Here is a 15,541-nt window from a genome sequence, read left to right as displayed (position 1 = left end):
AAGTTAGTTCACTCTCTAAAGCTCATTAATTCAATTTAGGTACTTTTTTTGCAGTTAAGGTTGGAAACGAGGTTAAGTCCGAATTTTGACTTCAAAATTGTGTTTATGTGAAATGTTTTTGTCTTTTTCTGTCTTAATACTGACATTAGGGTAAATAGCAGATCAGTGGTTCTCAACCTGTGGTTTGGGACCCAAAAGCGGTCCCAAGAAACAAACTAGATAATTTCTGTTACACAAATTTGTATTTCTATGACATTTGTATTTGTTTGTTTTTAGCTTTTGAAATACTAAAAATCCCAAAAATAAATAATGTGAGTAGAAACGATCACTATTTGGTTGAGCTTTGATCATAACCTGTGATGATGGGGAGGGGGCTGAAGTAGACTTTCTCCAAGTTTTAAGAGGGTTGTTCGAGATACCAGCAATTATATTAGACCATGAAGCAAAAGTGATATCACCAACAGCAGCCTAGAGAGTGTAATAATGAAAGTTCAGGTTTCTTTTGCCACACAGTCAGGCCATGAATAAAGAAACCAATTACGAGTAGAAGAGGAAATTATGCTCTCACCTGCCTTCAGAAGATGGACATCAAGCACCTCAATCGTCTAACCTGGCAACCTCCTTATGGATGTGTCCCATTCAGCAAGGGACCATCCACAGAGTGGTGGCGATGGAGGGTGTAAAATGAGGCAGTGGAGGTGATAGTTGCTGAAGTGATGAAAAGAGAAGAGGGGTCTGTAGAGGAGCTGGATGTCCAGATAAAAGAGCACTTCTTGACCAAACCCAGCCCCACAGGGTTATCAGCAGAAGCAACAACAATCCAAAAGGTTTGTGTTGAGCAGTAAAACGATGATTTCCTTGCACGAAAAAAAGTTGAGATTGAAAATAACCTGTTGAAGCTGCGGAAGGAGCTTTGCCTAAAAAAGCAGGTGCAAACTTTACCTGGGATACTGTTGAACTTAATCTGAGATCAGTGTTTGGGGAGGGGGGTAGGTGGGGAGGAGAAGGGAGTTGAGGGGAGGGACAGCATAGGAATCTGAGGAAGAGAGGGAGTGGAAACGGAGCAATATGTAAGAAGAGGAGAGGAGATGTCAGAGATGTGGAAATGATGGAGGGAAGTGGAAAAACCAAAGAGAATTACTGCTTGAGGACATATTTTAAATGCAGTATAAAAGGAATGTTTAGCACAAAGAGAGGCTCTCATAACGGATGAATGTCAAGCCTTTTGTGCAGGATCTGTCATTAACACCTGCAAAGTGCCAAATGATGATAAAATATGTCTTTGCTGGAAAAATTTGGAGGAAACACTGCAGCCTTTATCTTTATGGAACGATGACATTTGAATAATGTTTCAAACAAAGCATCTGAAGCAGCATTTAATAAACATTTGGGGATAAGTTCAATGTAAGTGGACAGTGTTATTGAATTATTTGTTTGAGAAGTCCTTCGCAAGTATACAATAGAGACTTTGCCTGTGGATTGGACCTGAATTGTGGCAAAGACTTTACCAGAGTTCATTCAGTGCAGCTAGGGCAGCTTCATGGCACTGGAGCACAAAAACTAGTAGTACAGTCTCACTCTGGGGCATTTATGGACAAAAACCAGAAACACACACACAGTCTGAAACCTTGCTTTTCAAGCTCAGTGGTAGGTAGAATTACAGAATTAACATGAATCACTTTGGATACTCTGTGTACCCCCTTTTTTAATTAGGAACAGCCTCATTTACAGGGTTATACAAGACACTTCATTTCAATAGATGCTGGAGAGATAGCGTGGGTAAATCTCAGGTGGATCCACGCTGATAGGGTCTGGGAAGGAGAGGGCAGTCAGTTGGGTCTTTGTTGCAGGAGGACAGTGGAAGTAATTGGAGAGGCAGGGAGCAAGATGTGTGAAAGGCTCCAGGTCTGAGGGCAGGCCCCGGGCTCCCATTAAGCAGCACCGAGGCTCTCTGTGGAGGCTTCTTTTATACCTCCCACGTCTTGTCGTGGAAATGGACACATACTATTAACCAACCTTTGAAAGAGAACGTCGCACAAAGAGGGACCAAAAAAATAAAAGACAGATGACCCACTGGGCGGGGGAAGCTTCCTGATGTAGGGTTTTGGGAAATGTTGAGGATGTAGAAGTGGGACAGATCGAGATCGCTGATACATCTGGTTTCTCGCGCTTGCGCTCTTGCTTTCCCATTCAGTGACCCTCAAAACAGCTCACTAGGAACAGAAGACATTGAAAGGAAATCATAACGCTCTTTTTTTCTTTTCAATACTTTGGTGGTCAACTTGAAGCTGAGCTAATCAATATATCTGTGTTAATAACGCATTAAATAACTACATGTAAATATAAAACGGTTGCTTGTAGTGACGAACCTTAAAAGATTACCACCCAACTCTTCAGCGTCAACAGAGCGTTTTAGGCTTAGTTAAGATTGCAGGCAAATCCATTTAATTTCATCAAATCAGATCATTAAGACGGACTGTCCTGCACATTTTTTGGAAAGCTCATCGTTTTGGTTTTATGGCCCGTAAACTCGCCCGCTCACCCAACCAGTGTGTGTGGCCATTCTGAACAGGCACAAACACCTTCACCTTTGAACCTGGTCAGGTGACTCGTGCGACCTGATTTCATTTGAAGAATTCTGAGTCCCACAATCATTCACTCACATCCATCCTTTTTACAATACTGCAACTTCGATGACTCAGTCTGTGACCTTTGTCTTGTGGTTGGATGGGACGGTGCAATCAGTTCTTAACAAAAGTAATAAATGTCACCTTTGATGCTGAAAGATTGACCAAAGGGGAGATAAAAGCAATAGCTCTTAAGTTAGACAGTGAGTGGGGCCTTTTACGCCTGCCTGTGCACATTCAACATTTTGTACCTACGCAGCGGGGAAAAATGTGGAACTTTGAGGAGCTTTGAGAATGTCGGCTTGCCGCAAGGAGAAACCCACACAGAGTACAAAAGATCCAAAGGTGTCCACGTCACGATTCCATGTCAGCTCATGTCCGTAAGACCATCATTGCAGTAAGTATAACCGAAGGTTTTGAACATGGGAGTGGCAGAGTATCAGTGTGGCTGCCGGTGAGTGGCTCATACCACCTTTAAGATAGTTTGCAAGAGACAGAGACAGAAATGACATCAAAGGTTTCTCTGCAGTAGGAGGGCACCTTGTGGGAACAGGGTCAGAGTATCCAGCATCACACGTTTTGGAGAATCCATCAAGCCTGACCTTCACAAAGAAGGTCCTGGACTGGATACCCGCTGAGCTCTATTCAGCAGACACCTAATCTGTGGAGTGGGCCACTCTAATTCGACCCTGATGCCCAGCGGTTGGCTCTGCACCTGCCCTCCTCTCCTTCCTTTCCATTCACAATGGTGAACCTCCTTCCAGTAACCCAAACCTTCTTACCCTAGCGACTCCTTCACCTCGGCACACAATAGGCCCTGTTCAGCCCCCCTGCCCTCAATCCCACTTCATAATGCAATGGGGCAGATCAAGGGCAGATCAGAGTACCAACCGTGCAGCCGGGTCCTGTTTACGCAGCAAGGTGTGATCTATACAAAACAACCGCATCTATCTTCCAACCAAAGTCTAAACTTGACCTCGTGAACATCTCTGAGAGACTGTACTTTGGCACAACGGTGCTTTGAGCTGAATGCTGACGTCAGCATGCTTACATCAGCATGCTAACCTTACCAATGACAATGCTAAGCAGGTGTGTTTACTTTGGTCACCATCTTATCTTAGTTTATGAGTGATACACAGATTTGGAGATAGAAATCAGATAAGCTCCTTAAGAACTTCAGTAGTTACTTGAAGGTGATTTTTGGATTTTCATAATTCCAAACCAGTCACCAAGGCAAAACAGCTTCTACTGTATTTCTGAACGGTGCATCAATGTCTACGTTTAGGTCTTTGTTACAATCCAATAATATGTGGAGAGCACCTTAACTCCCGAACTCTGAGAAGGGTTTCCTGCTGGTGACGGTGTGTTGAGGGGTGGGGGGAGGGGGGGGGGGGGGTTGGCTTAGATATCCCACACAGGATTAGAGCCATGCTGCTTGGAAGAGGAGGGGGGAAATAAAAGGGAATGCCCCAGAAACACAACACCGCCTGACACGTATGGAATGGACTTTTTGCAGCTCGACTAAAACCCGCCTGCCAGAATGAGATCTGCAGAATACCATCTTCTCCACGACCAAGTGTTCACGTGTACGTTCTGCCTGTAACGTGACACTCTTGTCTTTCATTCAAGACCTTGAAATGGTCAACAGTAGGTAACATGTAAGTTATTTCAGACCAGATGCTTTATTATTGTACTAATTTAGTCTGAATATTTATATAGTTATTGCAATAATGCAGTGATGAGTGTTTGTTAAGTGTTTATTTCCCTGTGACAGTTTGGATAAAGATGATTGTTGGTGCATTAGTCTGGCTAAAACTTTGATCCAGAGCAAGACATACAGCTTGACAACTACTGGCCAGGCAGAGGATTAATTATAATGAATTTAGTTTATCTTATCTCTCATCTAGCACAAGACAGCCGATAAAAAAACGTCATGGTCCATCAAAACATACAGTACATATAAACAGCGATGTTGTAAAAATGAAACACTGGAATAAGCTGAAATAATTATTATTTATTATTTATTTATTAAGTGAAAGCATCATTACACAGTACAGGTGTAGATATGGCAAGATGATCTCAAGAAAGAAAACAAGGATTTACCATCAAACATATTTAGATACACATTTGAGAAACAGAAAGCAAACATGATAAATTAACACAACAACACAAGGCAAACTGTATCATAGATAAGCAACTATCTTTAGATTTGAAAATCTGTATATAATCTTTGTATTTGGTATTACTGAAGGATAAAAGTGAGGGTGACAGGAGCACAGATAATACTTTAAAAGTGTCAAAATTACAAATGCCCATAAACAACACACAGGAAACACAGTTTACCTGGAATGACACATCTCGTACACATTTTAAATCACACATATATCAAGAAATATCCGCACATGCAAACCACCAACACATCAAACATTGCTTTAGAAATAAAATGCTTTATTCTCATCCCATTACTTCCCATGTAAGCACTAGAGATGTTCTGATACCACATCTCATTGTCACTGAATAGAGCATGAACGGATTATAGGGTAACTCAATGCAACCTCCATTAATGTTTGTTGTTAGCTCTGTTATTTAACCAAGCAGGACTGTGCTGCCCACCAGTGACCACTGCTAATGTTTTTAACCAGATTTGTTTGTTCACAATGTAACATTATTAGGGAGAACATAGGGGGCAAGTGAGTGACATGATAACGTGGTATCGGATCGGTGCATAGACTCGTATACTCGCCGATATCCAATCCAGCATTTCTGGCAGTAGACTGAACATTTCCGCTACTTGTACCGGAACAACTCTAGAATGCACTCAATCATAATGTAGTATTATGCATGCGAGGAAACCCAGAAAAAAACAAGAAGAGACTTCCAGTTATCAACTACACGAGTAGGAGGAGCGATCCAGACGGCACTCAACACACTTTCACACAGTTTTGGTAACAGAAAGCCAACCTTCCCTTATAATTGTGTTTAAGTGAAACATTGTATCCCTTCAGCTCACTTCACCCAACATGATTTCAAACATGAACTCCTTTGCCCTCCAAAGTTGAAAATAAATGGCTTGTGCAAGATATTCCTGCTTTTTAGAAATACGTTTTTTGATCATCTTTTCATTTGACATTGGGCCCAATTTACACTGCACACATGCTATACACACGGTGAAAGGTTGGAGCTATTCAATGTCGCGCAGACTGGAACATATCCCAGCATGCATTGAGCAAAAGGCAGGGAAACATTGACACTCATTTAATTTAGAGTCTGCGATCAGCCTGACATGTCTGGACTACGAGATTAAACCCAAGTGATTCTTTTAAATGATGTTATAGAAACCTCTTGAAAAGGCTTTGGGTAAGTCAGTATCTTACATTTATTGGCCACCATACACCGTTTATGTTTATGAATACACAGCGAGCAACATCTGTACTCACGCTCAAAACTCAGCTTCTTTCAGGATTTGGCGATCTGCACTCAGTAGGGCGGCAAAATGAATCAAATATTAAGCACGATCACAATTTTGGCTTCCCAAAATTAATTAAATGAACGTGATCGATGATGACGTGACGTTTAAAATGCGTGCTCCGCTCATAGAAAACTCTGCTGCATATTAAATAAAGTGCTTCCTAAGCTTACCGCCAGACGGAGATGTTTTGGCTTCAATTTTGGGGAGCGCTCAGGCCCACCCACCCTACAGCAGCAGCAGCATGTGAAAAACTTTCATGAATATTGCAGCTGCAGTGGAAGAGGCTGTCAATTGCCACGACCCCCCCCCCCCCCCCCCCCCCCCCGTCCTGTGAAACAGCAGACACTGGAAGTGTCTGATTTGTAAGACGGATGTGAAGGAGAGACTGAGGTGAATGGGTGAGGGACGAGAACCCATTCTAACCTAAATGCAGCGGAAGTGTCCGTGACACAGCGGTCGGGCGGGTGTGTGGTTACCATACAGACTGGGCCTCATCGCTTCTCAGCCGCCTCTGCAGGGAGAGAGCTACTTCATTCATGGGCTGGACGGCCAGAAGACCTGCGGTAACTTGAGCATCGACGCTCCTTCTTTTCTCGCTCACAGACCCAAGCTCACCTCAGACTTGTCTCGTCTTTCTGCCGGGGCGTCTTGACTGAGCAGCAGCTCCAATGTGCTCTGCGTTATCCCCCGACACACCGCATTTATGATTTCAGCTCGGGGGTTATCCGAGGGGTATTTCACTGCTATCAAGAGGCAAGTGGAAAGAGAGTGATCTGAGTGACGGGAAGAAGCGGGGAAAGATTTGTGTTAATCACACACACACACACTCATGTTCCTGGCAAAGAACACTCTTGTGGGCAAACACAGTTTGCTTAGATAAAGAAAAGAAGCATCTTTGAGCTCGTCATCATCATGAAAATCTAAATAAAATGTACATCCAGCCAGCTTGGCCACTGCATGATTAGGGTTCATTGTTTGCCATTGCTTTGGCTTTATAGGAGTAGATTGAATGATTTTCACCCTAGCTGAATTCTCCCAGGCACAAAAAGATTTTTTTATTATTTTTTAATACTCAAATAATTACCAATAAGTCCCATGCATGGCGCAAGCAAGTGGAAGCTTTTTCATCCTAAAATCTTAAACCTAATCAGATAAACACTTCAATTGTAATATAGATTTAGTGCAAATTGTGCATTCAGTTGGTAATTTTGGCAGCTGTTTTTTTTTTCTTTCAGAAGGACTATTTGTACCATGTCTAGATTTGCATGATATTTTTCATAATTGAGATGTAAACTGCAGTCTTACCTCAAGCAACACAGAAATGTGCCACTCAAAAGATACACGCTTTGTGAATGTGGAACTCCTATGTGCAAATACACTATTGTATAGATTTATTCAGTGTGGTGGACAGCGATCATCTCTAGATTCAAAGCTGAACAAATTCACCTTCTCATTCAATCTACAAAAGGCTGAAGTCAAAGTAAGTGTTCGTCTGACCGATTCATCCAAAAGCAGACTCAAAGATCGGAGGAGCTGCAGTGACTTTTGACTTTGGGCACGACGAGAATCTCATCCCCATCTCGGATGCTGTAGGAATGCAGGGCCCGGCTGCCCCACTTCAACTCCTCTGGTCCCAAGACCGAACACATCTCCCGGTTGATGTAGAAGAGCCTGATCCCACTGGTGGGCAGCTGCAGCAGAGCTCGGAGTTGTTTCTTCAGGTCGCCTACCGTCTGCTCCAGGCGGAGGCTGACGGCCTCCACCCTGTCACCCAGGCGAACATCCACCATGGTGCAGCGGGGGCTCAGGTCCACCTCCGCCAGCGGGGCCAACTGACCATACTTTGATACAAGGCTGTGGTACCTGGAAGGAAGCATGTCAGATCACTGACTTTTTTTTGTCGTTGTAAAGACTGCTGAATAGAACTAGAAAAAGTAACCTGCATCATATGATCATGTTGGTCTTTAAACACTCTTATTAAGAGGTCAATATCTGTTCATTTGAGTGAAGACTGTTTCCATTAAAACTAAAAGGAATAAATCAACATTTTGGGAAATACACTTATCCTCTTTCTCTCCATGAGTATAAGCACAAAGCATGAGGACTGGAAGCAGGAGGAAACACCTCTCCTGGCTTTCTCCAAAGTCCCAAAAGTCAAATAATAAATCTACCACCGCCGCTAAAACAAATAGATTGACCCGCTGCATTTGTGGTTTTAGGGCTCTAGACTATTTTCTTCCACGTGTACCCTGTGTTGTGTTTAATCAGCCGCTATGGTTGTGCAGAGGAGGGCGATTTTTACGACAAGCGGCCCCATCTGGACTCAAGCCAGGGACGTTGCAATTATGCACTCTCTTATTCTTTGTGCCAACTCCTCCAGCTCAGCCCAAAATGTTTTGTGCTATATTTCATATCTCTCCTTGAATTTCGGGCATTTCCACTTAAAAACGAGCATAAAAACAGGTAAATCGAAGCTTCCCTTGTGTGTGTGTGTGTGTGTGTGTGTGTGTTTAGAGGCAGAGAAACACTGAGTTCTCTGCCTCTTGCTTGCCGTGAGAAAGTTCTCAGCCACCTCAGGGGAATGCGTTTTTGAGATAAGGACCCAGGAACGATTAAATAAAATCCAGGAGAAAAGGCCTGTGCTTTCAAAGCTACTGTAACAGCTGGGCCAATCAAAGCAATTTCCCTCTCCTCCCCAAAATCTCCCCTACAAAGCCGATCCCCTGGCCATGGGGTTTCTGGCCAAAACCTGTGGTCCACCCTGGGAATTCTCCTCTAAGGCCACAGTGCACAAAGTGCCATTCTAAGAGAAGCCATTTAGCTAAACAGGCTTTCATTTAAAGGTAGTTAGCATGGTATAATGGAGCAAATAACGCTGCAGGTGATAACAAGGCAGCATTCCAGTTGTCTTTTCAAGCATTCTTCGATAATGGACAGTAAAGTAGCCGACGACAGGGTCAGTATCGGCTCCATAACCTATCTAGAGCAGATCTCTTTTGGTGTTTCATCCTCTCACACTCCAGTCCTCTGGCTGAAAGATAACCTGCTTAAAAAGTTAAAATGTCGATTGCTTCTCTTCCCTCCCAGGCTGGCCCTCAATATCCACTGTTCCAGGTCCAGCGTTTCAGTCCCTCTCTACTTATTCTACTGGATACTCTGACTCAGATTTCATTTTCAACCCAGTCCTCTCTTTCACTTATTCCTTGCAGCTAATCCTTCCTGTCCAGCCAACACATTTGTTTCTTTATATTTGTTTTTCCCCACAACTCCCTTTCCTTACCTTTACCCAGATTATTCACAATTCTCTGCACATCCTTTAGAGAGTATTGAGGTGTATCAGTCTCTACCTGTCTGATTTATGGTTTGAGCTGCGTTTATAGTTACTCAAAGCCAGGCTGTGTCGGATTTGTTCACTTGAGAGGCTGTGACCCACCCTGCAGGGCTCTGATCTCTCTGGGTAGCAAGGCCACAGCTCCAATCCGGAAGGTAAGGGGATATCGGTGTGTTCACTGCTTACCGAGTGTGTCCGACACCCCCGTAGCACCCACATGCAGTCACGGTGATCCCTAACCTCGGACCTACACCGAGAACCTGGCTCCAAAACAAGACCACCAATACGTAGCAGTCACTAACAGGAAGCGGTGGCGAACGGGACATGATGCTATGTGTGACATACAATATGTGCAGCATCATTACCAAAAATACATCTTGGATCTTCACAAAGGCCAAAGAGCACTTGTCTTTGCCATAAGAAAAAGTGATTCATAGCGAGGAGCTCCATTCCAGCTCCAGTGACATCAGAAAACAAATCAATCTCTCAACTTAAGGTTTGAGGTTGACAGAGTAGGTGTATACATGAAAAAAACAAAACTGCTACCTTGTGTATCACTTTTCCAATCAGAGAATTCCCTCCACAAAGGACTCATTGAGCAGGGAGAGACTGGTGGCATTGTCTCCCAAAGGTTAGTTTCCCCCAGTCAGAGACTACACCTTCCTCCACAAATCCCTCTCCAACATTCTGCTGAGGTTAAGTGGAATGCAGTCGGTGAAGAGCACTGGCAATTGTTTGACCGCTGTCAGCCCCCCCCCCCCCCCCCCCCCCACCTTCAAGGAGGGCTTTACAAATATTATATCACATACTGTTAATATATTGAGGACAAGGAGTGCCTTGTTGCTATTATTACAACTTCACAGGTGTTCACAGTGAACTTGGAAGCACTTGGTGCTACATATTCAGGCTCCTGAATGATAAGAGCTATGAAAACAACGACTATCATTGTGATAAATACCTGGTAGATACAAATACACACAAAGCTCCACCTCGCAGGGTCAATACATGCAGAAAGATTGATTCTAGTTCTGTTGAAAACATCCAAAAGAAGGACAAAATGGTAATAATTACACTTTTTTTAATCTTGCTTTTAAGTAGTCTGTGTCCTTTTATCCAATCTTACTGCAAGTTTATTTAATTCAATTTCATATTTTAAATTGTACTCCCATTATTCCACCTAGTATTACTATTAATAGTTTAATACCATCCATGTCGTACTTGGAGGCCTGTTACTAGGTCACAATGTGTGTGCCTAGTTTGATATTCCAATAATAATACAAAGTATTCTTTAATCTGTAACATGCTATGTTAGTTTCAAATAGTTCAATAAAGGCCCATTTCTGTCAGTTAAGTGCATACACTGATTGTTATTTTAAATATGTTTTGTATTTGAATCTGAACTTGTATGCCAGGGAGGATGAAATGCAAGTATTCTATATCACTATATCACTATATCACACACCTTAATATTGCATTGAAGCACGAGTAACTAACTGGTGATGGAGATGGAAGAAGTAACATTCAAGAGTGTAGAACTCATGAAAAACGCATCAGCAATCACTAAAAAAATCAAAATCAGGAGTACGGTGATAAACATGTGTGTGTGTGTGTATAGTACAAGCATACTGTATGTCTGAGTACCTCTCAGGACGTTCCTGTTCTGGGTAGTCCTGGTAGTAACGGATGAAAAGCCTCTCAGCATCCTCTCTCTCTCCCTTTGACACTGAACTCCCGTTCAGCAGCACGACAGATGGCAGCCTGCAGGCAGGGACGTTTGTAAGTATGAAGATTAGATAGGAAACAAGAAAACATGCGATCCTGCATGGAGAGTAATAAGGGTTTGATGTGTGTGTGTGCAAGTTCAGACTCACTGTGCTAAAAGGAGGCTACGTCTTTCGTGGGTGGCGTAAGGCTGCAATAAAGGAATCCCCTTTGCTTTGACCTCCTCCAGCTTGGGGAAGTAATTCAGCCTCTCAATGTCCTCCCATTTGCTAAGCCCTGTATAACGCAACATCACAGAGTTTTAGGGCCACAGAAAATATAAAAAATTCCCACCATGCACTGAATACTGAACAATGTATGGATGAAATGTGCACAGCCTTCCCCCCGTCCCTCTCAGACCCGAGTTGTTGAGGTTGATGCTGCGCAGGTTGGGAAAGAGCCGCTGCAGTGTGTCGGGATTGTCCCCCACAGAGTCCACACTGTTATTGGCCAGAACCAGTGTTCTCAGACTCGGGTACATCTGCCCAAACTTGCGCACTTCGGCCCATTCCTGCAGCTGGTTGTCTGTGATCTGCAGCAGGCGTAGAGACGGACAGGACGTCTGGGATTCGGACACAGTGTTGTAGCCATTCAGGCACAGGAAAAGCTCCTCCAGCCTGCACGATGACGTCAGTAGGTTAAAGTTGAGAAATACAAACATTTTTGACCAATTTTTGACGACATCGAAATCGACACTCTTACGGCTGATGGTCTGATGTAGATGCGTGGTAATTAAGCTGAGACTTTCATAACCAGTTCAAAGTTCCTCACAGTAACTTTAAACAGCAGTACATCTTCAGCTGCGGGTTGATACACATTTGGTGCTCAGGTGAGTATTTACAGCAACAGAGGTGAACGTGTGTAGCTTTCAGCTATATTACTATCTTTGACATGATCACCGTGGTGGAATAGACAAAATAAGGACAAATATCTGTAGTGTATACTGGTCTTAATACTTCACTGTACAGTCATTCTATTACCAACCACAGTCGATCACTTACTCTGGCGTATGTTGTGTGAGTGTGTGCACGGTGTCCCAACTGATTTTTGTGTTGATGAGGACAAGTTGTCGGACCCTGGGGAACACCTCGGCGATGCTGGGCTCCAGCTCTACGCCGCTCAGAGGGTTCATGCTCAGATTGAGGAAGTCCAGGTGGGGGATGTTGGAAACGATGTCGCAGATCTGGAAACCCACAAGCATTAACAGAAATAAAAATAAATAAAAAATGAAGCAATAAAAGAAACCTTGTGTGTGTCTCCCTGTAGGCTTTCGAAGTCTTTGAAGGACACCTACCTCTGTCCAGTCGTTAAGCTGATTGTGGGACAGGTCCAGCTCTACCACATGGGCACAGAAAACTGCAATGTCGGACCTGTCTCCAGCTTTACGGATTCCAGAGTCACTCAGAACCAGTCTGCTCGGCAAGAACAGGCGATCTGCAAACAGACGATACGAAAATGTAAAGATGTAGGCGACGTCAGTGCTCACTTAGCACAATCAATGTCCCGGTGATCGTAATCATGACGTAAAACCCGGCATCATTCATCTCTCACCTTTCACAGGGGATCCTTGCGGGCTGGGCATCACCACCACTCCTTGGCCGTAGGGGAAATTCTCCGGGCTGTATTTCTCACTGAGGACTTGGACGAAGGTGCGCACCTCCTCCTCATCAGAGGACGACTCCATGGTCCCAGCCCTGAGCAGGTATCAGAGGGGAAGACAAAGAAAGAGAGGGTGCAAACAAACACAGTCAGTTCATTTCAGCAGGCTCTAATTTCCATTTCTCTACCATGATGGCGACCTGGACGGCTTTTTCCAAGTCACTTGCGACAATATTCACGATTATCCAGATAATGGAAAGTCAGCACGATCAACTCATTGGTACCTATTTTCATCCCGATCGGCCATATAATCCGGCCATAGGTTAAAGCAGGAGCAACAACATTAGTTTAAAAAAAAGGAAAACAAGGTAAACATGCACAGGAACGAGCAGTCAGGCCGCTATACAGAACGTTTAGCTGAAGCTAATATGTAGCCCCCTGCCTGGGTGGGCTGTTGAAATAAAAATACAATGACTATTAATAGCCTATATGTACTGTACAGGTATTGACATGGCTGTCAACCGGATTTGCACCATCTCACTTGGTCTCGTTGGCAGATACTTTTCTTCTGAGTATGTGTTGCATAAAAAGGTCTAAAAATAACCCATCAACGCAGTAGAATGACCGACACAGAAGCAGAAACGTGAGAGGCGACGCAGCACTGACAGGAACAGGTGCACAGTTGACACCGATGCACTCCTGAGTGCAGCTCCACCACCTGTTCCTGCTGAAAGTCATGTTAGTGTGGTGCTGAAACAATTAGCTGACTAACCGATCAGCGGATTAACAGAAAGTTGTTAAGATCTCGTTGATAATGTTTAAAGCAAAATGGCCTAAAAGTAGCTTTTCACTTCGATGCATGCTGCATTCATCTATTAGTACACAAAGACATTATTTATATTTGGTATGATTTTGTGATGACATCATTCATAACAGAGGATATTACCGTGAGTTTGTGCGTCCACACACACACACACACACAGCACCCAGGTCTGACCCTACTCCCTTCAACCCCGATCAGCCCTATCGGTTTCAGACAAACGGGGTCTGATCATCTTAAAAACTCAGCCCGCCTGAGGAGGTGTGTTTGCAAAATGGCTGAGCTTTACGTCCGGACTGCATCTGATGTTTCTGTCATAGATAGTTTCTTGTTTCACAGATTCCCTGATTCATACCTCTGATGTCGCAGAGACCAAAGGGAAGCCTGTTTTCCAACTTCACATCAGATCACATGCTCCCCTGCTGCTGAGAGAAAATGTTGATGAGACCTTTGATGAAATGAGAAGGCAAACAACAACAACAAACAAAAAAAGGACCTATAAGAGGGGTTGGGAACCAGAGAAAGCTAATTTATTCATGCAAATATTAAGAGTCTTCTACAGCTGCATAATGGAAGAAAAACGACGCAGGAAGACGTCAAAATGAACGAAACTTGCATTATACGGATTATAACTTTAGAGTGCCAGCTGGGTTCCTAGCAGGGCCAAACAGGTTTTATGAACACATGCCAGACTAGGTTGATATTCTCCATTATTAAAAGAAAAACATCTATTTATAACCTCTCCACATAATGTTACATTTCTAGGGTCACCAGTTACACTTCCTGGGTATTTTACATATAAACCGTTGTTTAAAAGTTCTTCAAGTCGGCATGCCTAACAAGCAGCAAGGTATTTTTCCTAATAACAGTTCAACTTTTAAACTACTCGCTACTGCCCTCCGCAGTGTAGTTTAGTGGCAACACTACAAAAAAATGTTAAGATTCACAGTTTTACATAAAGTAACAAATTGCTTTTTATTGACAAACTGATGCCGAATTAAATGGTGACCTATAACGATAAAAAAAATTTAAAAAAATATTATTGTACCTTCAATATACACTAACTAGCAAGCAAGGACAGTTTAAACTAACAGGTTGTTCAACCTGGTTTGGGTAAACATTCTTCAACACGGTAACGTTACGTTTGGGGGCGTTTACGACCGAGGCCATGGTTGCACAATGTAGCTGGTGCACAAAACGAATGTACAAAATAACGAATTTAAACGTTGACGTTTTAGAAGAAGCAGATGTGAAATGTATCCATTGCACAGACACACAAGCTCACGACAGTGCGTCACAGTCAACCTCGAAAAGGTGCGCAACGTAGCAGCAGTGTCGCTACCTTCACCAAGGAACTGCAATTTAGGGTCATTATCAACGTTACATGTAACTCTCCACGTTGTATTTTGCAACTGATGCGGTTTTTTTCGAGAGCACTGCACTCACCGTCCTCGGAAGCCCCTCGGTGTTCTGTTTGTTGTTGTTATTCTTCGGTTAGTTGACAGTTTAAGACACGCCCACTTTTCAGGAAGTGACGTTATTTAAATGTCTTGTTTTTTCACCCCGTTTGCCTCACTGTACATTATTATTTTCAAAGACTACACACAGATTATAATTCAAGCATTAAAGAGAGACAACATTTAATTTAGTGAAACTATAGTTTACATACTGTACATATTCATTCAAATGTAGACGTCCTGTTGCTTGGTCCTTTTTAGAGTGTTAACTTAAAAGAGAAAAAGCTGAATAAGAAAAGTAGCTGTTAAAATGTAACCAAATACAGAGAGATATCTGTTGTCTGAGTTCGACATGTATTTATCCATTTTACTTCATTTATAATGATTCGCAGCTGAACATTTTGACGGAGGCTTTAATGGAATGGAATAGATCTACTACAGGCTGCCACCAGATGGCAGCGTTGTGTGGAGCGAAAA

The 15,541-nt window shown here is 43.1% G+C and overlaps 1 protein-coding gene across 2 annotated transcripts; it reads right to left on the bottom strand.

Moving 5' to 3' along the window:
• Positions 1 to 4,621: 4,621 nt before the first annotated feature.
• On the bottom strand, positions 4,622 to 15,132 carry LOC142960765 (tubulin-specific chaperone cofactor E-like protein). 2 transcript variants are annotated; one of them, XM_076102783.1, is made up of 9 exons: positions 15,054 to 15,132; positions 13,963 to 14,029; positions 12,740 to 12,882; positions 12,483 to 12,622; positions 12,190 to 12,371; positions 11,549 to 11,805; positions 11,299 to 11,425; positions 11,069 to 11,185; positions 4,622 to 7,959 (listed from the first exon to the last, which is right to left on the bottom strand). In XM_076102783.1, exons 3-9 carry the CDS (start codon positions 12,870 to 12,872, stop codon positions 7,614 to 7,616), a joined length of 1,302 nt encoding a protein of 433 aa, XP_075958898.1. In that variant the 5' UTR covers positions 12,873 to 12,882; positions 13,963 to 14,029; positions 15,054 to 15,132; the 3' UTR covers positions 4,622 to 7,613. The 2 variants fall into 2 exon arrangements, with proteins under 2 accessions (XP_075958898.1, XP_075958899.1); XM_076102784.1 differs by having other exon boundaries at positions 13,963 to 14,055; positions 15,054 to 15,077.
• Positions 15,133 to 15,541: the final 409 nt, after the last annotated feature.

Source organism: Anarhichas minor, unplaced genomic scaffold (genome assembly GCF_050575085.1).
Source record: "Anarhichas minor isolate MPS153535 unplaced genomic scaffold, ASM5057508v1 ptg000027l, whole genome shotgun sequence".
NCBI classification, from domain to species: Eukaryota; Metazoa; Chordata; class Actinopteri; order Perciformes; family Anarhichadidae; genus Anarhichas; species Anarhichas minor.
Note: the sequence above shows the minus strand (reverse complement) of the source record. Positions and strands in the feature narration are given on the sequence as shown.